This window comes from Trachinotus anak, unplaced genomic scaffold (genome assembly GCF_046630095.1).
Source record: "Trachinotus anak isolate AG129_WGS33_773 ecotype Australia unplaced genomic scaffold, CSIRO_AGI_Tana_v1 ptg000003l, whole genome shotgun sequence".
Lineage (NCBI taxonomy): Eukaryota > Metazoa > Chordata > Actinopteri > Carangiformes > Carangidae > Trachinotus > Trachinotus anak.
Window position 1 is genome coordinate 4,409,915 of NW_027273854.1, and position 25,484 is coordinate 4,435,398.

Sequence of the window (25,484 nt, forward strand, 5' to 3'; positions counted from 1 at the left end):
TTAATCGACAACCGTTAAAACAAGGTGCTGAGAAGGTAAAATATAACATAATTCGAACTAAATGGACTATATTCGATCCATAGCTATACCCCTGATCCTCTGATGGTTGTGTGTGGGGGCTGGAGCCAATCCCAGCTGACATTTGGCAAGAGACGGGGTACAACCTGGGCAGGTCGCCAGTCTATCACAGGGCTGACATATAGAGACAAACAACCATTCACACTCACATTCACTCCCACGGGCAATTTAGAGTCAGCAATTAACCTGACCTGCATGTCTTTGGACTGTGGGAGGCACAGAAGGGGGGGGGGGGTCCACATAGGAGGGCCCCCAGCCGGACCCAGAACCTTCTTGCTGTGATGTGATGTGAATGAACCATACGTTGCCTCAAAATGATTCCCAATCTGGATTTGTTTGACATGTTTAGAATATTTACAGAAGACATGTTGTTCCTGTTTGCCAAATGAATTCGGCCACTCAGGTTGAGGAGAGGCCTGTCGGTCATCTGCTGCACTGCCCACCAGACATGGCACCTGTTTTAAGTCGACTTTGGGAGGCTGGAGAACAACAGGCAGAAGGAAAAAGAAGGTGGAGATCCACTCACCAGACCCTGCTGTGCAAGCATCTATCCCACATAATTACACTGGGCCACAAATAGAAAGGCACTTTTCTCTCCTCTCCTCCCCGACCCTCTCCCTTTCTCCTTCCTGTGCCGCTCAGCAGTAGTTTGCAGGGATATGCAGAGCACAAGGGGGCGGGGTGGAGGTATTTAGATGTGAGAAAAGGCAATTTGTCAGAAACCTAAGGGAGCACTGGAGTGATGACAAGAGAATTACAGTAGAAGGACTAAAGGGTTGAACGTCTAATTCTGTGATAGCGGAAGAGGAATGAGGAGGGAAGGCTCAGTATGTTTGCTTGTGTATGTTGGATTCCATTATTTTCATCTCCGTTGAACAAGGAGAAAATAATTGAAGAATCAATGTTTGAATTCCACAGCTCGGATGCACCACCCTGCACAAACGTACACACACATCCAAGTAGATGTGAAGTGACGGTGGCTGTTGTGTAACCCGGCCCAGTGAGTCATGAGAGGGAGGAATGCGTTGTTGTGATGGTTGGAGAAGGAGGAGGAGGAAGAGGTCCGCTGCCCGGGGAGGGACTGGCGGAGACAAGTCAGATCCGGGGGCAAAGTCATCTGTGAGAGCGAGACGGAGACTGGACATTTGGTTTCAGGCCTCGCCTCAACTGTCAGTGGTCTGGACCGTGGACCAGTGAGGCGTAAATAAATGTGAGCCTTGACGCAGACATGACTCTGGACAGAGAGAACCACATGCAGACAAACACATACATATGTGTGACGCACACACTATTTAAATGAGTGGAAAATGATGCGGTGTGATAGAAGGAGGTTATCAGGGGCCGCGGGCTGAAATACAAACGCGCATAAAAACACAAGAATCGTGCTCGAACACTCAAAAATGTCTGTTCTTTTGCTTCAAAGTGTGCTCCTACTGAAATCCAATACAACATGTGCCAAGAGTAAAATTATACCTTGTTTGATTTTGTGTTTGTGTGCACGTTCTGTGACTGTGTTTATATTGACTTCCCCCTCGCCCTGGGAGCTATTTGTTTTCAGGGGAGCGTAGGCAGCTTCTGTTTGTATGCGTTTGTGTGTGTGCCGTGTGATACTCGTCTGGTACATGCGAGCCCTGGCGCACACACACACTCCTCTGCTCACTGTTGTACATGCCTGGATTCGGGCTGTGCCTCGGCGGCGGCGTTATCATCCAAAGAGGCAAACAGCCAGTCCCTGATTTAATAAGCTGCCTGGGGAGTCGCAGAGAGGTGGGGAAGCACTATCAGCTGATAACTGTCCTCCCCAGCTTTTTCCTCTGATAGCCCTGCCAAGAGAAGACTCCTGGTTTTCTGTCTGAATGTGTGTGAGAGAGAGAGTGTGTGTTTTGTGTGTGTGTGTGTGTGTGTGTGTGTTTGTGTGTGTGTGTGTGTGTGTGTGTGTGAGTGTGAGCGATCCCCCGCCGGCTGCTGCCCACGTGTCTGGAGGCTGCGTCCGGCCTGTGCTGCCTCTCTCTGAGTGTCAGACAGACAGCAGAGGAGAGCCCACACATGGCAAATGGCAGATCTCAGACCAGCGCTAAGGAGCATATGCTCAGAGCTTCAGTCTATCAGCCCCCAACCCCACCACCGCCACATACCCCACACCCCACGTTATGGCTGCCAATCCTGCCAAGCCACAGAACAGCCATGGCCCAGACTTCACACAGGCCAAACAGCACCACCACCACTACTACTACTACTACTACTACTACTATTACTACTGATATACCACAACAAAGAAAAAGATCTAAAAACACATTTGATATTGTTGACTGCAGCGGCTCTGCAGCCATGTTTGATCAGTCTTTAGATGAACTGTCAGTGGAATAGCTCTGTATTTGATCCTGAGCAGAGCCACTGGACACAGGACAAAGGATGAGGTGGTGGGTGGGTCCACAGTGGGCTTTGTTATCATGCTGGAGACTGAAGCTCTGTTGCAAACCTGCATCTGAAGTTGGCTTCTTAACCTTAACAAAGTGTTTTAATTAAGTGAATAATTAAAAAATATATTGGCATTGAAGAGTTAACGCCTTATCGGTGAACACGACCCAGGATTTAGTAAAAACTGACCCAGTGGTCATGTTTTCTGCTCAGTGCACTCGTCCTCTGTCTTTCTTTATTTCAGAATATAATGCACAACTCAGTTGATCATTTGATATTAAACGTTTCTAAGACTACGGATGATGAACTCTACCTTTTGTTGTGATGATGAAGTCACCAGACTAGTGGGCTGTGAGCTCCCAGGAATGAATATATTACTGTTTTTTTTTATTATTTCACTGTGGCACTGGTGTTTTTGTCTTCACCTCTAGCTTCATGTACTCCCACCATCTGCCACTGAAACCCTCCCCCCACCGTGAAGGTGTTCTTTTTTGACCCATCTTTTCGATTGCTCAGATGCATTATTGTAAGGTCAGTGATTGCTTTTTTTTGCGTTTTTCCTGTGGTGTGCATTATCACACGCAAACACCTCGCACTGTATGTGTGTGCGCTGCAGGAGGGCTCATATGATAGGCATACTTTGGGGTGGCCACAGTGACCCACAGCTGACACCGATGATTGATCCTGGTGCAGGGATAAGTGCCTGTGCACCGCTGAGCGCGCCCGACCACTGAAACGCAGCCAGGTGGAAAATTAGAAATCTCTTCATCCCTGGTCCATTTGAAATCCGATATCTCCCATCTTCCCTTTGCGCAGGCACCTTTCCTCAGCCAATACAGTAATTAAATGATGTGTTTGTGTGTGTGTGTGTACATGAGGGGCAGGGGCATGTCCTTGGAGGGATCAGTCCGGACAACTGAGGCGATGGACGTATTAAGTCTCCAGTAAAACTGCCCACTAACAGCAGCACACACTTATTTATACACACTGTATCTATGTGTCCCAGATACAAGCACAAGCACACACATACATTTGACTGGTACAGTGTGTGTTGGGTGTCAGCTGGAGGTGTAACGGTGCCTCTGGTATCAAATAAATCAAAGACAGGCCTCCTCTGAGTGCTGCTCCTCACCTCCTGGAACGCATCGGTTCCAGCTCCGCTCCTGCAATCGCACAGGGACACAAATATCCCCCTCGTGTTAACTTAACTGTTGTTTCTTAACTTTCTAACATCTATCTCTTTGTGTTGTCCAGGTACATCCGCCCAGGGCAGCCCCCTCCTGGCTTCCCTCCCCGTCCCGGGACGGCCTCTGCAGCCACAGCTCGACCTCAAACAGCTCCTGCCCTTCAGACTCAATGGATCCTCCCCCCTCAGCCTCTTCCCCAACTTTAACACGGTGAGTCTGATGCCTCTGATATGTCATGAAAACTAGTCATTAGATGAACAGGGGAATCAAAGTGGAGCCAATTAATGTACGGCTTTTATCAAGAAGGTATTCCAACAATAAAGGTCTCTAGCAGAGCCAGAAATGGCCTGTAAATAATAAGGCACCTAATGAGATCCAGCACAAATATCATGTGAGGAGGTGACTCATCTCACTGCGGAAAAATATTGTGATGACACTGTTTGGTAATGTGTTTATTTGAGCTTTAAGAAAAACTTTCTTCACGTTTTTATCTCATCTCGTCCTGTAGACGCCTTGAAAATGAAGAAATATGACACAGGGGGAGTGAAATGGAAGAATCAGGCACCTATTGAAGAGAAAAGCCCCGGCAGACATATTAGCACTATTTCATACTCTGGGGCTACGAGAGTCTTTTCTATATGGTGAAGGTTTCAGAGTTATGATTCACATACTTCATCAATTTTGTGTCAGTGTTCCAGCTCATGCTGGTTGACTGGTTTTTATATCACTGAGCAGTATAAAGAAAGACAGGTCTATAAAACTGACTCCTTAATGCTAGCCAGACCTCATCCTCATCCTCATCCTCGTCCTCCTTTACTGCGCTGAGGCCTTACCTTCAGGCTTCTCGGGTGTGCTAATCCTAATTCAAGCATCGTCTCACCTCTCAGCATCGCTGCCGTCACCTCAGTATCAGCAGCTCCACAGATGAGAATGTTATTACTTTGTCTCCAACGTCAGCAACAAACTGTTCAGTTCTTGAGCACCTCGGCTCTGACGCTCCCTCTGCCGCAGAGCCTGGAATTAAAAGCTTGTATCTTTGATCCTTTACTTACAGCACTATACCCATTGTCATTTTGTGTGTGTATGTGTGGAGGCACTTCTGATTTCTTTGATCCTAGTTGTACAGTTATACCTGTGTGTGTGTGTGTGTGTGTGTGTGTGTGTGTGTGTGTGTGTGTGTGTGTGTGTGTGTGTGTGTGTGTGTGTGTTCACTTCCCTTTATCGTGAACTGTGAAACCATCTCTAGGTCTTTGGTCTGTAAATGAAACATAAGGCAGAGCTCCTGCAAACAGTACATGCTTTCAAACCAAGTGAAGGAAGGTAGGATGAGACAGAGAGAGAGAGAGAGAGAGAGAGAGAGAGAGAGAGAGAGACTGGCTGCTTTTCACTGTTCAGGACATGTGTGAGGGGGTGGAGGAGACATAAACGTGTGCTGTGTAATGTGTATATTGCGTGTGGAGGGGGTCTTCAGCCTGTGATGTGAAAAGTGCAGTTTATTCATTTGTTCTGCCACCCACTGCTCTGGGTCACGGGTTCACCTGTACTGCCCTGTGAAGAGGAACTGAGCATGCCCAGCGCGAAGGCAGCAGGAAAAACACTCGCTCCACTAGCACCCTCATGTATTTATATTAGTGGTGGAGGCAGGAGGGCAAGTCTCTGGTCAGTGTTTTGTCTGTGTCTTGCTTATGTTTCATTGGGAAAATTGCTTTCAAACCACTGACTCTGCCTCACCAGCCTTTATGTTTCCTGATAAAAAAAAAAATCATTTGTGCCAGGTCTCAACAAATATATTTCAGAAGCAGTGTTTTATTTTTAGACACTTTGCTTCCCCTGTTTAAAAAATAAAAAGAGTCATATTATTGTAGAAGAAAAAGGCAGTAAATTTATAACGAATTCAGCAAACTAGCAACACGTGACATAGAATTCACACTGAAATCCAGTCAGCCATTGTTACAGAATACAACTCGCAGTAGGACGTGGAATCCACCACAACCAGAATGCAGAAATTATGATAACCACAGAAATAACATCAAATCAGTGTCGCTTCAGTCCCGGGAGGAGATGATTAGCTTCCATAACACACAGTCTGACAGCACAGCTGTGGCATTAATCACAAAGTCCTTTCAACAGGGAGCCCCAGGTTCTCTTGGACCTGATAAGGCACACGTTGTCCTGGATGTGTGCAGGGGGGAGAAGATGAATGCACCTGTCTCCAAAACTAAATATCCTCAGGTTCCCCTAGTGTCCCTTCTTACAACCCATCCCTCCCCTTCATCTGCGTGTGTGTTTGTCTCCTTCTACCTCTCTCTCTCTCTCTCTCTCTCTACCTACCCTGAAACCCCACCACGGACTTAGCCGTCTAGCGCACGATAACTTCTGTCTGCACTGGGATGGCGGGGGCGGAGGGAGGGCTCGGACAAAAGATGCATTTATAGCAGTCAGTTCAGGATGGCTGCGGACAGACAATGGGCACATTCTTCAGCTCCTAAAACAAATAGCTGTGTGCAGCCTGCCCTGCTGCGGTGCACAGAGGACAGCAGGAGTGGGAGAGCTAGGTTTCCACGGTCAGGCTTCGGCTGGTGAAGGGAAAAGTCAGTTGCTCCCTGAGGTAGCTCTGAGTCATGTAGAAGAAGCCAAAATAAATCAACAAAGGCAAAGATATCCCTGAGGGAGAGATATACCTCCAGTGTGGAGGCTTCAGTGTCAGGTGTGTTTATAATCCCTCTCACACCTGGCCTTGAAGAATCTATAGCAAACAGACCCCACTCTTGCCTTGGACACGACCCGACTCTTTGTGTGGAGCGGAGGGATCTCATATTGTCCAGCCTTGTGTTTTAGAGAGAAATCAAGGCGGCGTGCCATCCTGTCCGCCATCAATACACCAGCGCTCCTTGATCTGTGGGCAGCTGGGGCTGTCAGCAGTGCCACTGTGGCGGCTCCAGTGACCGTGCCGATCTAACTCTCCCTCTGTGAGCAGAGGAGCAGGCTGGGTCAGGCCCTGTGCCAGCCTGGGGAGAGATCCAAGGTGATTGTTATATGCGATACCGTGCTGAAGGGTGCCGCAATGAAATCAGCTGTCATCATGGTATGCAGACCTTCTAATGAAGCTCTGCTGTTTATAGCTGTTCTGGGAGACTCTGCAGCCTTTTCAGAGACAGTTAAAACTCTATTAGTCTCTAATACAGTTCCCTCTCCAGAAACACTTTGTCTGTGGGCTGCAGTGACTCATGAGGTATTAGACAGTCACGTTTTTTAGATTACAATGAAGTCTAACCGCATTAAAACGCGTGAAGGCCTGATAAACATGAAGCTGGATTTGTTGTCAGGTAAATATGCCACTTAAATGACGCAGGTTTTGCTTTAATATCACCACTGCAATGCTGGAGGCATTTATTGTACATGTTCAGGCTGCATCATGCTCCAGTTACTTGCCCTATAATAACTGTGCTTAATGTCATTTACAGGGCGACAGTCACATACACACTCACTTACTGTACTGGTGTTACATCCAAGTAACTTATAGTGTAATTTCACCACATCTTAATAGTGTATGGAAGCCTGTGCAGTCGTTGCGTTTTTGTGCATTCGTTCCAAACACAGCTACGACTACGTTGAAGAGCAGCTCAGCAGTGTAATGGCTCCGCAACATTACAGGAAGTTTTGAGGAGGCACGTGTCAGCTGCGGCACAGCATTTGAGCCGATGCACAGTGTAATGTAGAAATATATGTCCAGCTTTACTGATTACAAATTGAGTGCTGTGATAGGCACATCTCAGCAGCAGCAGAGATCATTCACATCCAGCAGATCATCCAGAACATTCAGAAACTCCTGGGTTCTGAGTGCAGAAGTGTTGTCTCTGAAAACTTGCATCATGTTTTTTATTTTTATGTCAGCAACAATATTTTTAGGAGCTGGTAATCAGCATTGTTTGTATTGCTGTTCTGAGCACTTTGCATCATGCACCAGCTCTCTCCATGCAGCGTAGAGGCAGCAGCGGCTGGGCCCCACCTTTTTTTGACAGTAAGACTAAGTCAAATTGCTGGATTGAATTTTGCGATGCATCAAACCACCTTGATTCATCATGTACTACGAAGGCACTTTATTCCGAGCACCTGTAAACCTGCTTAGTCATTTATTATTATTCAATTCTCCAATCAGCCAGTCATGTGGCAGCAGTGCATAAAATCCAGCAGATACAGGTCAAACATCAGAATGGGGAGAAAATGTGACTTTGACTGAGATGATTGTTCATTTCTGGTTTGAGTATTTCTGAAATTGCTGTTCCTCTGGGATTTTCATGCACAACAGTCTCTATAAAGTTTTTTTATCCAGTGACTTGAGCAGCAGATCTGCAGATGGAAACACTTTGTTGAGGAGAGAGGTCAGAGAGGAATGGAGAGACTGGTTGGAACTGACAGAACGGCTACAGTAACTCAGTAACAACTCTTTAAAACTGTCGTGAGCAGAACAGCTTCTCAGAATGAACAACACATCAAACCTTGAGGTGGATGGGATACAACAGCAGGAAACCACGTCAGGTTCAACTCCTGTCAGCAAAGTAATGTGAGGCTGCAGTGAACACAGACTCACCAACACTGGACAGATGAAGAACAACGTGGCCTGATCTGATGAATCTGGATGTTAGGTCAGAATTTGGTGTCACCAGCATTGATCCATGGACCCAACCTGTCCAGGCTGCTGCTGCTGCTGCTGCTGCTGCTGCTGCTGCTGCTGGTGTAATGATGTGGGGAATGTTTTCAGCCACAGAAAACTCGTAAAGCTCAGAGCATAACAGACTGTTCTCTCAGGGAGAAATTGAGATATTCTCCTCACATCACAAGGTCACGCAACTTCATGCTAATGCACAGAGTGATGTTTTCATCTGCTCCAGATTTATGCCAAAAACCTGCTCAGCTTTCACACACAGACACTCCCTGCTCGCCCCAGCCTCCTTCTCTTTATGTATAATTTTTTATTATGAAACACTATGATTAACATGTGAGGGGTATTTTCTGTTCATGTCCTCTGGTTGCGTGAAGGGGGGGGGGCTCAGACTGTGGCACCACTGGAGCACAAATGGGTCACGTTTTGATTCTAACATTATCATATTATGTGTGATGTTCAGTGTGTTCCAGGGGTTACTTTGTTGAATTGTGAACTTCCCCATCTGCTAAACTGTTGCTCCACAGTCACATTCAATAACCCAGTTTTGCCTCGTTGTCACGCAGATTTACAGATTTGTGCTTCATATAGCAGACAGAAACAAGTCAAACAGATTGCTGTGGCCGGTGCACACAAATCATACCTTTAAATTAACTGGATTTTTAATCAAAGTCTGGTTTAATGAAGGAAAATGAAGAAGCAAGAAAATAAGGCTTGTTTCATCAAATCAAGGGAGAATTTTAATGATTAAATTATATATGTATTAACTGTATTAGCACTGTTTTCATTATTTTTTGTTTTTGATTTCCAACTTCCAGTTCTGACAAGGTGTCAGTCCACACTCCAGGCTGAGAGACTGACACATAAACATGACAATTACCACTCACAGCTGAAATTACTGCACCTCTTACATTTAACTGTAGCTGCTGGAGATATTTGGTGGGGATTTAGTGCCCACTGTCTACTGATGTATTAGAGCAGGGGAACGACTCTGCGGCCACCCCTCAGGCAAAATCAAGACAAACCAGGAAGTATACTGTTCCCAATTAGCTGTGGGTTAGCTGTGGACTACATCCTGAGCCCTGCTTTTTTATGCTTCCACACCGGTGACAGCCAGAGCCAGAGGCATCTTGTTTTCAGGTTGTCCATCTCTCCCGTTCTCGTGGACAAGATATCTCAGGAACACCTTGACAGAACTTCTTCAAATTTGGCACAAACATACACTTGGACTCAAGGATGAACTGATTAGATTTTGGTGGTCAAAGGTCAAAGGTCACGGTGACCTCACAAAACACTTTTTAGCCTTCAAGACTTTGCATAGAAATTATAACAAAATTTTACACAAATATTTTATATGACTCTGGATAAACAGGGATGTAATCATACAACCACAGGGCAGTAATTCTAGTTTTTTGGATTCTATTGTTTACATTTTGACAAGTAAACAGATGGAGTTCCTGTTTGCAGTGTATGTGCAGAGACAACTATCACTATACTTTGATACTGAAGAAAACTTAAAAACAAGATAACTCTCAGGCAAGTTCTGGACTTTTCAGTTTAGTGTAATTAACTATGTATCACGTCTGTATGTTGAGATGTGGCTGAGTCATAATGAGTAGTTTAAGCACCTCTGCTGCCTCCATCGACTGTGTCTCTCAGCCTCCAGCTGCTGACCGTGCTGCTAAATGGGCTAAATCAGCAGCCAAACCACAGTAACTAACTTCCAGTTGTTTTAGATCACCAGCATGCACCTGTCCCTTTCATATAATGCAGTATCTTTGCCTCATCCCTCCCCACCTTCAGCTCTCCCCCTGCCCCCTGGGGAGGCAGCCACACAGTTTGAACACCTCTGTATTCGAGAGCAGCTTATGGCCACACCGAGGATTGAATCTTGAATTGCAGGGGAATAAGTTGTTGTGCTGCAGAGAAATTTCTCATTTGGGAAAATAAAATCATATAGACCTAATGTTGTTTGTGCTGTCTCTGTCTCTCAGATGGACCCTGTCCAGAAGGCAGTGATCAACCACACATTTGGCGTCCCCCAGCCCCTCAAGAAGAAACAGATTATCTCCTGCAACATTTGCCACCTGCGCTTTAACTCAACGGTAAGAAATGCTTCAGACGTTTTATGCTGTGGTGTTCGTGAGGTAGACAGAGAGGTTGTGGGACATTAAGAGAGAGAAAGAGACGGCACGACAGACTGTGTAATTTACAATATAAAAGCAATCTATACCAAAATGTGAGTCTAGCCCCGGAGAACAGCACCTCTTTGTTTTGTGCGTCTGCTAGCTTCCTGAATGTTGGTTTTGGAAAATATGGTTCACAATTCCCTCAGCTCTTATCAGCCTCACCGACTCATTGTGTTTGTGTATGTGTGTGTATGTGTGTGTGCACCTGCATGTGTGTATTAGCAAAAAGTGCACCCCTTTATGCAAATGTTTGCCTTCAAATCAAAAGTTAGTCATTTAGAGTTTTTTCTAGTCCAGTGTATATAAGAGTTTGTTCAGTTTTTCCTTTCAGCAAAATCTGTACGTGTACGTGTGTGTGTGTGTATGTGTGTGTGTGTGTGTGTGTATGTGTGTGTGTGTGTGTGTCTGTTGTTTTGGTGTGAGAGGGATTAGACAGCAGGGAGAGCTGCCGTTTATCAGTGAAGAGCAGAAACAATCAGCAGCACCAGCAGGAAGCGACATACTCGGCTTTTCGTTCATTTCTCCCACCACACACACACACACACACACACACACACACACACACACACACACAAATACATGCATACTGTATTCATGCAAACATGCACATTAGAGCACACATGCACACACAAAGACACACAGGCAAGCATCCCATGACATTTTATGCATATTAACATAAACAAATAGATAATAATGCATAAAGCCTTAAGACATCTCATGTCTGGGCACAGCAAAACACACACACACACACACACACACACACACACACACACACACACACACACACACACACACATTTTTATATTTTTTGGACTCCATCTTCAAAGAAGGGCTGAGGCACAGGAGACAGGGAGCTGAGGGGGGAGAGGGGACGCAGACGTGCTCTTCACACACCAGAGCAAATCCCATTCCCTGCCTCCACACTCTGACTTACAGAGGAGTGTCAGTCTGACTGTAGCTTTATCTGTCTCTCTTAAAGCATGAATACTTCCATGCATCCTCCTCTGAGTTCACTCAGATATTACAACAAGTCATCCTTATGCATAATGCTCACATGGAAAAAGCGTAAGCTGTCTCTGCTGCTCAGTGTAGCACAAACTGACCATAAAGACACAACTTATCACCAGCTAAAAATCTTGTTTTTCTGTGACCTGCAGTGGTTCAATCTGTCGCCTGGCTGCGGGGATGTAGAAGTGCGCTCCAGGGTGAGGCAGTGCAGTGTGACATCACTGCTTTTAGACTGTGCCAAACTAGCTGTTTCCTCCAGTTTCCAGTCTTTATGCTGAGCTAAACCAGCTGGTTGCAGGAGGTAGCTTTATACCAAGTAGCAACCCTGGGTAATGAGGAATGAAGCGAACACAGAAGCACCAAAAACCGCAGTTCTTCTAATGACTACTTGAGTCTGGCACCTAAAGCGAGTCAATCCCCACAGACTCCCATGTTAAAGTGTTCAACTTTACAGCAGAAATAAACATGTTCACAGCCTGGTACAAAAGACGGTTTTGGTCTCTATGGCTAATTTCCTCCTTCATGACAACTGTACGGGGCTGACTTTTTATGTAACTCAGCTGTTTAAATTATATTAAGGCTTAAAGTTCTGCATAATTACATCTTTACATACGTTCTATGTTTTATACTGACAGTACAGACGTGAGCTTGATATTGATTTTCTCATCTAACTCTTGCAAATAAGCATATTTCCCACCAATTTCAAACTATTCCTTTAATGTCTCATAAGAGGAAGACTTGAGTGGCCCTCCGGTTGTCCCATGTGTCCTCTGGTCGTTGAAGCACTACTCTGGTCAGTCTACATGCCCTTGGGCCGTCTTCCTTCTGTGAAGCCTAAATGTACCAAAAAGGGGGAAATATAGCAAATGAAGTGATTTGACACAATGTCAACATTTTTATTTCTGCTGTATTTCTTATATTGTTGTTTGTTTTATTACCGGTTGAGGAGGCAGGAGGGGTTTTGACAGTGGCTTGTGGATTCCCATAGAGGACATCAGAACTCTTAGATTACCTCATATCCCTTAATGCACTTGTTGTTTAGAATTTGATTCTTTTTGAACACTTGACACTGACATAAATGCATTTACTGATGCAATCATAGGTATTTCCAGGGTATTAGTCTCTATAATTCAGGTCCAGTGGTGTTTGAATATTTAAAATAGTTAAAGGAAAGTATGTGAGAGCGTGAGAGAGCGTGTCTTTGCTCTTGTTCACCATATGACAAGTTTCACAGTGTCATAATATAATAGAACATAATTGGGCTGCATGTATTTATAGCACAGTGCAGCAAAATATATATATATATATATATATATATTTATTTATATATAAAGATATTACAGAGACAACTGTAACTTGCAAATTTGGTAAAAGCTGGATTTTTCACATCCATCTGTTATATTCAGTGACTTGAGGGGAAACTGTACAGTTTTATTCATCAGCCTCCACAGAGGCAGCTCAGTGATTGTTAAATTTGATTGTTAAATTAACCAAAGCAACTGGCAAATCCACTCTACTTTATGCCTTTGTTATTATTTTTGTGACAAGCAAGTCATTATTTTGATTCTGCACCATTTTGACAGAACATGTTCCACTCCCACTAAACACATGTCTCTGCACCAAATATAGTCCGGTGTTTGTTTTAGCCCCGGGGGTTGCTTAATCACCGGACAATCTAGAATCCCCTGGAAGAGCACCACATCTCCCTGTAGTCCTGCTGGCATGGGTGGTGATGTGAAAACCAAAGCTCATTTCACACCTTGTCCCTCCGCCTGCTCCGAGACTCAATTGGATGGAGAGACTGGTGGTGGAGAAGGCACTGGCTGAATTTGTCACATCACACTAATCTCCGAAGCCTTTTCATGGCAGATCAGTCACAAAGTATTCAAGCAGTTTTTTTTTATAGATGCTGACAGCCCCATTATTTATAGGCCTCCACTATATCACACCGGTGGGAGAGCTAATGTGGAGGGTACATGTTTAACTCCAGACCCAGAATGCTGGTGTTTACATAGAGCTAATACATGAGACTAGTGGTGTGTGTGTGTGTGTGTGTGTGTGTGTGTGTGTGTGTGTGTGTGTGTGTGTGTGTGTGTGTCTGCCTATAACCTTGTAACCCTGCGCTAATGCAGCACAAGCAGTAATCCTTTTTATTGCTTATGGGACTTAATGTTTTGTTGATGCTGTGTTAATATGAGCAATCTGCATTTCACTCCTCCTAATGTAAAAGTCTTTCAGTGTTTGCCAGACTCTTAGTCATTTCAGCATGTATTTATTCCTCACTCAGGACTCCTTCAAAGCAAAAGTCTAGCGTCTCTTTACTGAAGCTGTTTGGTGTCTGAGGATTTGCATGATTTATTTCTCGAGGAAGTAAAAGTGGACGACAGCTCGGGAAGAAGCATTGCCGTCTTGGAGGCCGCACCTGCTCCACATGTCAAAACATACAACATTCTTTTATACTTAATCCATCCATCTCTTAAATATTGAGGGTATGTCCACATCACTGACTAATCCCTACAATTTATGTTTTTGAGACACTTAAGTTTTTCACATTTTGGATACAATTTGAAACAATTTTTTTCTTTTTTTTTTTCATCAGTTTGTTTTTTTTTCCATCATGTGTCCTTGTTCTGCTCCTTCCCTCTTTAACTTTGTCCTATCCAGGCTGGGAGCTGATGAGAGCCGGTCCCGGGAGGTTGTTTTAACTTTTAATGAGTAATCTCTGTATTGATTTCTCTTCTATTCCTGTGTATCCGTGCTTGTTCTGACATCAGGAGCTTTGTTCTCGGATTGAACCGGGCCGTGAGAATGATAAAAAATGTGAAGGTAAATCGTGATCCATGTTTTTTGCTGCCATCGCAGTCAGTCTGGAGTCTGATTTGTGTTTGTGTGCTCGTGAGTGCCCAAATGTGTGTGACATTAGTATGTATTGCCACATGTTTCTTGGATTTGCAGAGGCTGACTCTCACAGTGCACATTAATAGGGTAGTTGTGGAGATGGGATCCTCTCTCTTGTTACATATTACACATGCAATTATACCTCTGGCCTCCCAATGTGCCAGCGCTGTTATCAGGTGGAAACAGACTCTCCTCCTTGCAGCCTGTGTATGCCTGGAAGAGAGGCATGCATTTTAACATTTATTGCACGTGGGCTCCCGTCTTTCCAGCAGATAATGCACTGAGTCCTTTCTGCTCGTCCCTCCCAACCTGGTTTTCTCTCATTTCTCTGCAGAACCAAGCAGAAGCCCACTATAAGGGCCACAAGCACGCCCGGAAACTCAAAGCCATGGAGGCCCAGAAGAACAGGCAGCGGCGAGCCGGGGAGGCCTCATCCACGGGGAGGGAGAGGGAGCGAGACAGAGACCGGGAAAGAGACCGGGACCGGAGCAAGACATCAACGTCCGAGGCAGCCCTTCCTGCGCTCATGGATACGAGCTTAGTGGAGGGAACAAGTATGTAAACAGACAGAGAGGTGGGAAGGAAACAACAGCAGGAGATTGCAATTTGTAACCGATCCTTCTCCACCTTCTTGATGATCACTCTGTCACGCTGTGGTTGCTCTAATTCCCCCTTCCACCCCATTTCATCTTTCCAAATCCCCTCCACCAGTCCTGCTCTCCTATCATTGACTGCCTCCATTCTCCACCCGTATCTCCTTCCCTCTGCTTCAGTGTGCTACACTTTGAGATTACAACTTCTGTACACCTTATCCTTCACCCTCTTATCCTCCTGTCCCCTCTGTTTTTCTGTACATTCAAACCTCAGCAATTTCACCCACATTCCCCCCCAAAGAAAAACCTCTCTGTCCATGTTTCTTGTGATTGATGCAGGTCTCCAAAGCTGTGGGATTGTGGGATGTCTGGGAGCAAGAGATGCTGTGTAAATAAAGGGGCTGGTTGAGATCGATCTGAGCCTCACTGGGGTTGTTTTTACCCCCTTTGCCTCTTAATTTCCACTGTTTGACTCTTTCTTGCTCCCCCCTGCTCTCTCCTCTCTCTCTCTTGGTAAGATAGAGAGGGTGGTTGCAGAACCAGAATCAGTGTATTTGTGCAGCAATGAAATGCATGACACACAGTGCTGGATGAGTTGAGAAGGAGCAAAATGGTGATGAAAGTTTTCATTTAATGGGCTGTCAAATAGGAAATAAGGTTGAAATAAATCAAAGGCACTCTTCTCCTTTTTATAAAAAGTTCAAACGGTTATGGTGTAAATATAGACATTTTAACCTTTGATAAAGAACGAGGAGAGCGTTGGTTTTCTTTCAGCACAATATGGACGTTGACTTTTCCACAAAGTGTGGCAGCAACTTTAGCTGAGAGAGCATGAATTGCTCTGATGGCATTTTGACTGCAGAGTGAGCCCATTACCTTCTCATGTTGCACTCGTCTGGGTGAACACTTTTCATTCATCCTTCCAAGGTGATGGGAGTTGAGGAGCAGCAGAACAGTTTCCCCCTCTCTTTCTCTCTCTCTCTCTCTCCTCTACTTTCCTACTTCCTCCTCCCTTCCACTTCCCCCTGCCCCGGAGAAGATCACTATCTGAGCAGAATTTCCAAACGCTCTTGGATGCTAGATGAAATATCAGAGAAGAGATAAGGAGGGTTTTTTTTGGTGGGGGGGGGGGTGGTACAGTTTGTACTTCACCCCTTCTCATAGACGTGCTCGTGTGCAAATGGGCACACATGCACACTTTTTTTTTTTTTTTTTTTTTTTTTTTTTAGCCTTGAGCACTAAGAGTCTCCTTCAGAGAGGAGAAAGTGGACAAAAGACTGGGAGACTGATAACACTCTCATCAAACCTCATTTTAATATTCCGCCGTTGCGAAGGGGAGCTCTGAAAGAGGGAAGCAGCAGCACAGACGAAATGAGATGATGAGTGGAAAATGAAAGATAAGATGAAATGAATGAAGGAGACAGAGAGAAAGAGAGAGAGAAGGGGAGGAATAAGAGGGGGGGGGGGGGGGGGGGGTCAGTGGACAGAGAAAGTAGATAAGTCATAGCTAGTTTTTATGCTGTGAATAATTTTACAGTTCCAAGGCAATTTTGTGAGGAGGAACACTCTTTAATAAGCCCAATTGTGTGATTGGCCTAATGTGAAATTGAAATGCAGCAGTGCGAGCCATGCACCACAATGCCAACCTGTAATGGAATAGAGCTCCAAATTAACACTCTATGAAATGAGTTATGTCTGCCATGAAACTGAAAGCTGGTGGGGAGCTGTCTGAGAGCAATGCCCACATTGTCTGCCATCAGGAGCCAATAACACACCTGTCGGCTGGTTCTCTGAGCAGACTGTGTGGCTCAGAATAAACAGACTTCCTCTATTTCCACAAGGTCGGCCTCCTCAGCTGCACGAGGACGCCTAGTGATGCCCACATGGAAACAGGAAGCCGCCGCCATTCACGTACCTCCTCGTTTTGGCTGGGAGGTGCTGGACGGCCTTCAAAGTGCACTTTTCCTAAGGTGCACAAGAACAAATGATGAGTCGCAAATTGCTTTCCTGATGTATTTGGTCCAGTGCCACATTGGGATGGACGAAGTAATTAAGATTTAGGCAACATAATTAAGAGTAATAGCAGCACTTACCTGAATTAAATAGCAATATGAAAGGGCCAGACACAAACACAGAACCTTGATGTATCAGCGCAACCTCTACACCAATGAGCAAACATATAGTGTCAGTTATCGTTAGTCCATCCTCCAAACCAAACAGTTGTTTTAGCAAATACCCAACAACAGCATTTGTTTGGCCTCTAGCAGCCGAAGGAAAAATGATTGCTCTTGTCCAGTGGGAGCAAAAGAGGAAATGAAGTGATGTTCTTCTTCTCATAGAACCTCAAAGAAAAACATCTGACTTTAATACATAGTTTGTTTCTGAAATCCTACTAAATAGCCAGTGTTGGTCAGTTTTAACCCTGACCATAACCTTAACTAAGTAGTTGTTATTGTAACTATGACAACAAAGGTCCCTTAACCTTAATGAAGTAGTAATCTTACCCCAAACCATAATGTTTCTCCGGCCTTAACAAAGTTGTTTTTGTAGATGAACCTTGGTGGTGAAAGGTCGGGAACTGCTTGAAGACAAACTGTGTATTTTGTAGTAATTTGTAAGACTTGTTATCAGGGCCAGACACAAATGCGAGTACCAACAGAAGCTCTACATCAGTGAGGACGTCCTATAATGTTGTCAATTTCGCCACTTCAAACTACCAACAAGGGTCCCGTGTTGACATCCTGCACACAAACTTTTTTGTCTCTTACAAACATTTCTGTCACGTCGCAGTAAGACTTTCCAGCGTCTCTTAGTTTCTACTGACAGCCTGTCATTTAGGGCAACACAACAGTTCATACATACAGGAGGGAGACAAGGAAGAGAATAGACGACGTTTTAAATCGTGCAAAGAGAAAAAAAAAAATCAATGCTGATAAACCATCTCCCAGAAAGCAAAGGAGGGCAGACAGGGCAGACAGTGAGCGAGCAAGTTAGAGAGCAGCAGGCCAGCGCCCAGAGACAGAGGGTCTGCATCAGTCGTGACAAGCATCAATCAACCTCGGCTTTGATTGACTCAGCTGTTGAAACCGTCTTCACGGGGACTCTGTCCGTCATCGCAGTAATGATGATTTAAAGCAAGGATTTCTCCCCAGGGAAGTTGTTTATGTTCTGAGGCTGCCTTGGATCTGTGCTCGCCTACTAAACCGGGCGCTCAGTGTCTGTGAGGATGTGCATAATGAGCCCAATATTCATACTTATTTGCTGCTTGGCTGTGGTTTAAGTTCTCAGTGGATCAATCTGCTGAGCAGAGATCTCTGCAGATGTGTTTACACTCCAGGAGACTGTCAGAGTTGATTGGACTGTTAAAACATGGATTCAGTTCTTCTTTTTGGGTTAAATAAAACTGATGATTGCCTCCGTAACATTGATCCAAATATCCATAATTTGCTGCTCTGCAACTCTGGTCCACAGAGGCCCTGCTGGCACTGCCAATATGCTGGCCTTTGCTCTGGCAGTTTTCCAGTGTTGGTGGAAGTCTCTGCTATCTTGTAGATGGTCAGAGGGCAAATGAGACGGCTGAAAAATGGGCTTCGAGAAGAGGTCGGAGAGTCTTGGTATTTATCAAAAATGTTTTAGCAGCTCTTTTCACTGCTTCCCATCAGTTCTCCAACTAACAATTATTTCTATTTTCCATTAATCTGTGGGTTAGTCCTCACAATTAGTCATTTTCATCTTGTCAGTTTGTAAAAGGGCAGAAATACTGCCCTTCACAATTTCTCAGAGAAATTGATGGTTTTATACAAACAACAATCTGAAACCCAAAGATTAGATTTCTTTTTTTTCTTTTTTCTTTTTTTTTTAAACCTTATTGCCATCTTCAAACAATAGTAGGCAGTTAACGTTACAGAACTGAGCCACCTTAAGATTGGGCTTAACCTCAGGTATATAGACCTTTATAAAAGATGGAGAATCTGCACACAGGTGGATATACAGCCACATGTGCACAAACATGAGCATATATACAAGCATACATATACATATATATATCTATATATATCTACACTTGAATACACACAAATACCAATATCCTTGCATAGAGTGAGGAGAATTCCTAACTAAGGTACTCAATATTTGGTGCCCATCCTCTTCTGAAAGTAGATTGATTTGATTTATAATAATATAAAAAAGAGAAATGTAGCAAATCCACACAGCCAGGAAGCCAGCATCTGTGGAAGCCAGTTTAAGATAAGAAATAGATAAAAGTAAATAGTTGTGATAAAAAAATAAAACCACACATAGAAAGTCAAAATTATGTGATAAAAAGTGATTTAAAAAGAAAAGTTGACTTATGAAGTCAAAATTACGAGATGGAAAGTCAACATTTTCTGATAAAATCTCAGAATTAAGAACAAAAAGACAAAATTATGAGATAAAGACTAACATTTTCTAGCTTTTCATCTTTTTTTTTAATCTAACTGGCATAAATGTGCTCCCATAAAAACCAGCGATGTGAAGAGGTTGACACTGTAGATATAAAAATGACTGAAATGACTAAACATTTACTGGTGATTAACTACTTGATTAATTCAGCACTTCTTTCACTACACTTTTTTTTTGGTGGTTAAAGTTTGGGCTTTTTAAAAACGACGATATCTGAGACTCAGCAGGAATATCTGAAATGATTCTTTAGCTGAATGAGGTCCTTCATGATCCAAGCTTTCGGATTTTCAGAGGGCTTTGATTTCCACCAGCCTCCACGTCTTCTTCTGTAACGTTCCTGCCAAATCCATTGATCAGTATCACTCCCCTCTGGAGGCTTCTCAGGTGGCCGTATCTTTCACATAAGCTCGGGATCATACACCTCCCCCTGGCCCCCTACAGAGGAGCACAAATTCCTCAGGGGTCACTCTCATTACAGCGGGAGGGCTGTCTAATCTCGCTCCTTTATAGGTTCTTTTTTCTTGAGTGGGAATGAGAGAGGAAGACCCTTATCGCCAATGATGAATTTACTCTGAGACGTAAAAGAGAAAATCAATGAAGCACAGTCGCGTTGAGAACGGTTGCAAGTGTGTGTGCGGGGAGAAAGTGCAATACATTCAGTGAGCGTACCGCACAGCACTCTGGGGTGTAGTGTGTGTCTCCCTGGGGAGGGCAGTGGGGTGAAGGGAAGGTGTGTAATAGAACTCTAGTGACTTATTGGCGTGGCCCAGCAGTCGATAGGTTTGTTTATATTGACTGAGACTCTGGGTCCACTTGATATTTGAATAGTGAGGGAGCGAGCACTTGAAAAGCGGCTTAATGTTGCCTCCAATGTCGTACTGGAAGACAAATGGTTATTTAATTCTGCAGACTTGATATTTGCATTCAAATAGTCAGTGTTACACATGCAGGGGGATTTTTTGTGCTCTTTATTTTGGCTCTTTGTTTTTTTTCAGACAACATCGGGCTTAGTCGCTGTTATTTTAACTGATGAGAAAAGCTTATAATAAGTTGGACAGTGTTATCAAATACTCGTTAAATACTGAAAAAGTGATTAAACACTTTACTGATTACTCAACAAAAATGTAATTAGCTATATAATTGTTATATCATTGTAGTAACAGTGTAGGAGCAGGTGCCTTTTATCAACTGGGATGCCTCCACACCTACTTGTCTACTCTGTAATGAACACATGCAGAAGTCGTAGCCTCCAGTCTGATGAACATGCAGAGAAAATACTGGAATCAAACCTCTGTCATCTCCGAATAAGAGAGGAAACATTTCTACGCTCCAAATGATCAAAGAAACTGGGTTGAATAACTTTACTGTAATTTCTGAATTTCAAATTGTAATCCCTTAAATCCTACAGATTTTTTAAAAAGTAAGAAATTTCTGTCTATAAAAAGAGTTTGCTGATGTTCTCCTGTGTTCCTATTTTCTGCAGGTCCTCAAACTGATCTAGAGCCAGCCAACCTGGAGGTGAAGCTCGAGGAGAGTCCCAGGAGCTCGGTTATGCTGACACCAGTATCAGAGGTTTCCTCTGTTGAGTTGGTCACCCTTTCCCCTCCTCAGATTTCGCCTTCCTCACAGCTCTCTGAAACTGCCTCAGACACTAGCGCCCCCGAAGTCCCAGAGGCCGCCGAGGTCGCAGGTCTGAATACTGAGTCAGGCAGCCACGCAGAAACATCCAGCACAAATGGGGAGCCAAATACAGATGAGGACAAGGACCCCAAGAAGAGCAAGGCTCACCTCCATTGTCCTGTTTGTAAAGTGACAGTCAACTCCGTCTCCCAGCTGGAAGCACATAACAGCGGTAAAGAGCTTTTTAAGAAGGCTTCTTGAATTTGTAACTGGTTGATTGGTTGGTTGAAAATGTTGGGAAGTAGAGGGCGACCTGATAGCTGCGTGGTTAGGGCGGGTACCACTTGAGGTGATGCTCTTAGCAGCCAAGTTGCAAAAATGCCCAAAAATATATCTTAAAAAAAAAAAAAAAGAAAAGAAAATGTTGAAAAGCTGAGCATCAAAAAGACGCTGAACACAGACCTGTCAACTCTTTGCTCTCTCCGCCAGGTACAAAGCACAAACTGATGCTGGAAGGTCACAGTGTTCTGCCACGACGCAGAGGGAAAGTGGTGGCAGCTCGTGCTGGGTGCAAGAGCAAGCGGCTGGGCAGCAAAGGCAGCGTCGGGGTGCCCAGCAAGAACTTCCAGTGTGAAGTGTGTGAGATCTTTGTGAACTCTGAGACCCAGCTGAGCCAGGTAAATATGGACAGCAGACTGCATCATATCAATGTAACCTGCCTGCAAATTGTCGGTTAATTACCTTATGCATCAAGACACTGATACACACTGAACTAAGACCTGCACAAATGATGGGTATAAAAAATGATAAATATGAATAATGGGATTTTAAAGACCTTACTTAATTCAAGAGCCCGTCTGAACATAACCTTGATGGAGGAAATGCATGTGTGCTTCAATCAAAGCAGCGGTTTCATTTACGGCCACATGAATGAAGCCATTGAGAGCAGGTTGTGAGTGCAGAGCACATTCAAGCGGCAGCTATTTTTCCACATTAGACAGATATCATCTGAAGCTATAACTAACTGCAAAGCTCCTCACTGAGCAGGGATTTATTTGCTACTCATTATTGCAAGCTACTAATACCTCGTGTGTTTAATTTTCTGGTTTCATTGGCATCAAATCAGGTTGGTGAAGTAATTTCTCTCCTTTTGATGTTCATTAAACGCTACATCTGAGTGAAGGGATTGTCTTGGAAACTTTGCCCAGGCTGCTGGAGAATGAGGAAAAGATACAGGATATGTTGGCATGTGTGAGCACCCAGGCTGCTTGAGCCTTAAATGAATTCCACCAGTCTCATATAAACATCCCCCCTATCCCAGGAGGGTGTAAGCCTGTTAGAAATGCAGCCAGAGAAGAAGGAGATACTGTGGCGGTGGTAGAAAGTAATGTGGTGTAATTTCGGCGCACTTCAGTCATAATCAGTGTGTATCCATTATTAATTCAGCAGATAACACTTGAAGTTGTTCCACTGTGGTACAACAGATGCTTGTTAGCTCACTAATGGTGTTTCTGCTGGTCTCGGCAGCACATGAATAGCAGAAGGCACAAGGACAGGCTGGCCGGAAAACCACCCAAACCCAAATTTACCCCCCACAGCAAGAGCCAGCCAAGCTCCAGCTTAGCGGTAAGTCTTAGCGTAAAAGGCACACACAAACAAAACACTGTCACGCAAATATGCACTCGTACGTTCACACACAAACAAAGCATAATTGCCTTTCTCTTAGCGCAGATATGCTTGAGCATGCTGTACACATGTGCCAAGGCTGGAATTAATTCGATCTAGCTTGTAAAGTAATCCATTTTTAAACACTAGTTTTAATTTATCTTTGTTACAGTTAACTGATTTGACCCCAGCACACACACACACACACACACAGATATTTCATTACATTGTGCTTAGGGGCTTCTGTGCCTCGGCGAGGCAGCATGCTCATGTGCCTGTACTGTCAGAGAGGTTAAACACACTGTTGTACTCAATGAGTCCCCTACCCCTGAGACAGGTCTAAAATAGTCCTGCTCTCCCCCGCTGACCAGCTCTGACAACAGCAGCCTGAATCAGCACTCCAGATTAATCACTTCTCTGCTCCTGTCATATACACACCTCCCCATCTCTCCTTCTCCCCATACTCCTCCTCTTCCTCCTCCTCCTCCTCTTCCTCCTCCATCCTACAGAACGTGAGATGGAGTGGCTATGCAGGCGTGGCTGTGTCTGCCATGAAGAAAGCGTTCAGCCAGTACAACCTCACCTCCCTCTCCTCGCAGGTCAGTGGCAGGAGAGGCCGAGACTGGGGTTGGATTGGAGAGCGAGAGCTTCAGCTGGTTGAACTTTAGGCCTGGCCAGGGGGCAGGGGACTGAGCAGAGATGATGAAGAAATCATGTTTAGATTAAAGGGATAGTTCTGATTTTGTTTTGTCTGTTTGTTTTTACATGAGGTGTTATTCATTTTACTCACTGGTGGTGATGTGAATACAGGTGTGAAGTGGGAGATGCCATTCCAGGTGCTCCTTGTTGTTAAAGAAAAATCCTATTAATTTTTCCTATATATACTCAGGGTTGTAAATTTCTAGGCTTTGATGAGCATGAAACTCTTGGATTACACTGTGTACGTTAAAAAAAAAAGGGGGAGAAGTTAATTACGACTCCCAAGGTGCATTTCAGGTGCATCTTCTCACTAGCAACAGTATACAAGGCTCATAGATAATATAATATTAAGAGTTATCAGACATAATTTCTCATAAACAAAGTTGAAATAATTCAAACTAATGATCATGATAAAAATTCACATGACTGTTAAATTATTCTGGAGAAGCTTGGGTTTCTGTGTTCAGTAACATTGAGGATATTGTTTGAAGAAAATTTTGAAATGGGAATACAGGACACAGCTCTTGAGAATAAGCATTAGCTTTATCTGTTCATCCTTTAGACAGTAGTCCAGAAACCTTACAAAAATATTCTCAACACAGCCCTCGAAAACCTTTTAATCATCTGCGAGTGAATTTCTGAGGCTTGAGTCTCCTTTCAGACCTCTTTGTATCATGAAACTTTGTTATTTCCCTGATAGAGAGAGGTATGCATCTTTCCTGCACCAAATACTGACCCTACAGCAGCTGTAGTCAGCTTGAATTCACAGCTGTTACATTGGATTAAAATAGAAATAGCCCTGAGACACAGCAAGGAGAGTATATTTAAGTATTAATTTTTTAAAAAAGTGTAAACGTGTTTGTGATACGTATTTAGCAGTTCTGTTGAGAAAGTGTTCCCACCTTTGCTTCCAAGCTTACCTTGGCTTCTGTGAAAGAGCAAACTAAATATATTTTAAACCCAACTTTAAAGCCTACAGGGGCTGAGTGTTTGATTTAAAGGTCCCATATTTAACACCTTTTCCTGTGTTTTGTTTGAAGTGTTGATCTCCATAAGAAGATATATTTGTGGTTTTAAGAACCAAAACAATCTCAATGTAGTTTTACATCTCCTCTCTCAGGCTTCTCTCTGGAGCTCTAGTAACAACAGGTCAGTCAGCCAATCAGAGGAGAGACTCTGAGCTTCTCTTCTGATTGGCTGACTGTTCTCAGAATGATCGAATAAAAATATAGCAGATTTCAGGAAAACGCTCAGAGAAACTAAATCCTGCAAGGTTAGATGGTGGGTCCAGGTGGGCGGGGCTTGGGCCATGGCTAAGAGCAGTGACTGCATCTTTGTGACATCACAAAGTTACAGAACTCCTGACGGCTTATTTTAAGGCTCAGATTCTGAACTCAGGCTGTGTGCACTTCTCTGTGGACTGAGGCTTTGATACTTTCACAGTATTAATAGAGAACCTAGACCTGCTTTATAATCAAAAAAACATGCAAAACTCACTTTCTATGATATGGGACCTTTAAAAAAAGAGTGCTGCATGTTTTTTGTCAAAGGTTTTTGGAAGCTTGGTGCGATCATCTTAGCTATGCCTCTGTCCATGCTTCAATATGATGACCAGTGATTAAAGCATTTCACCTTAAAAAAAAAAAATCTGAACTATCCTTTTAACATCACAGAGTTTTAGAGTAAATGTCTGTCATTTAACCCTTGTTCTGACTGGAATAGGCTAAAGTGTGTCCATACTGTAGTCCTAGAATTAGCCTATATATATATATATATATATATATATATATATATATACATGTGTATGTGTGTGTGTGTGTGTGTGTGTGTGTGTGTGTGTGACGGGTGATCATTCAACAAGCTCTCAGGAATCTAGTCTTGTCTGGTATTTAGTATGAGCATGTATTCCTCTGCTGCAGCTGTGCGTGCAAAGGAGTGCGGTGACTTTGGGAAACATGTTTGCCCCACTAAACATGCTGCACCCTCACTGTGTTCTTCTCTCACCTCTCACCGTTCCCCCTCCTGT

The 25,484-nt window shown here is 43.9% G+C and overlaps 1 protein-coding gene across 3 annotated transcripts in view; it reads left to right on the forward strand.

Moving 5' to 3' along the window:
• znf385c (zinc finger protein 385C) overlaps positions 1-25,484 on the forward strand; it is a 145,722-nt gene that overhangs the window by 117,237 nt on the left and 3,001 nt on the right. For all 3 annotated transcript variants that reach the window (XM_071467609.1, XM_071467618.1, XM_071467626.1), the window contains 7 exons: positions 3,751-3,893; positions 10,341-10,451; positions 14,776-14,995; positions 20,958-21,326; positions 21,584-21,771; positions 22,622-22,720; positions 23,269-23,358. In XM_071467609.1, coding sequence (XP_071323710.1) covers positions 3,751-3,893; positions 10,341-10,451; positions 14,776-14,995; positions 20,958-21,326; positions 21,584-21,771; positions 22,622-22,720; positions 23,269-23,358 — 1,220 coding nt within the window. The remainder of the gene's footprint in view (positions 1-3,750; positions 3,894-10,340; positions 10,452-14,775; positions 14,996-20,957; positions 21,327-21,583; positions 21,772-22,621; positions 22,721-23,268; positions 23,359-25,484) is intronic.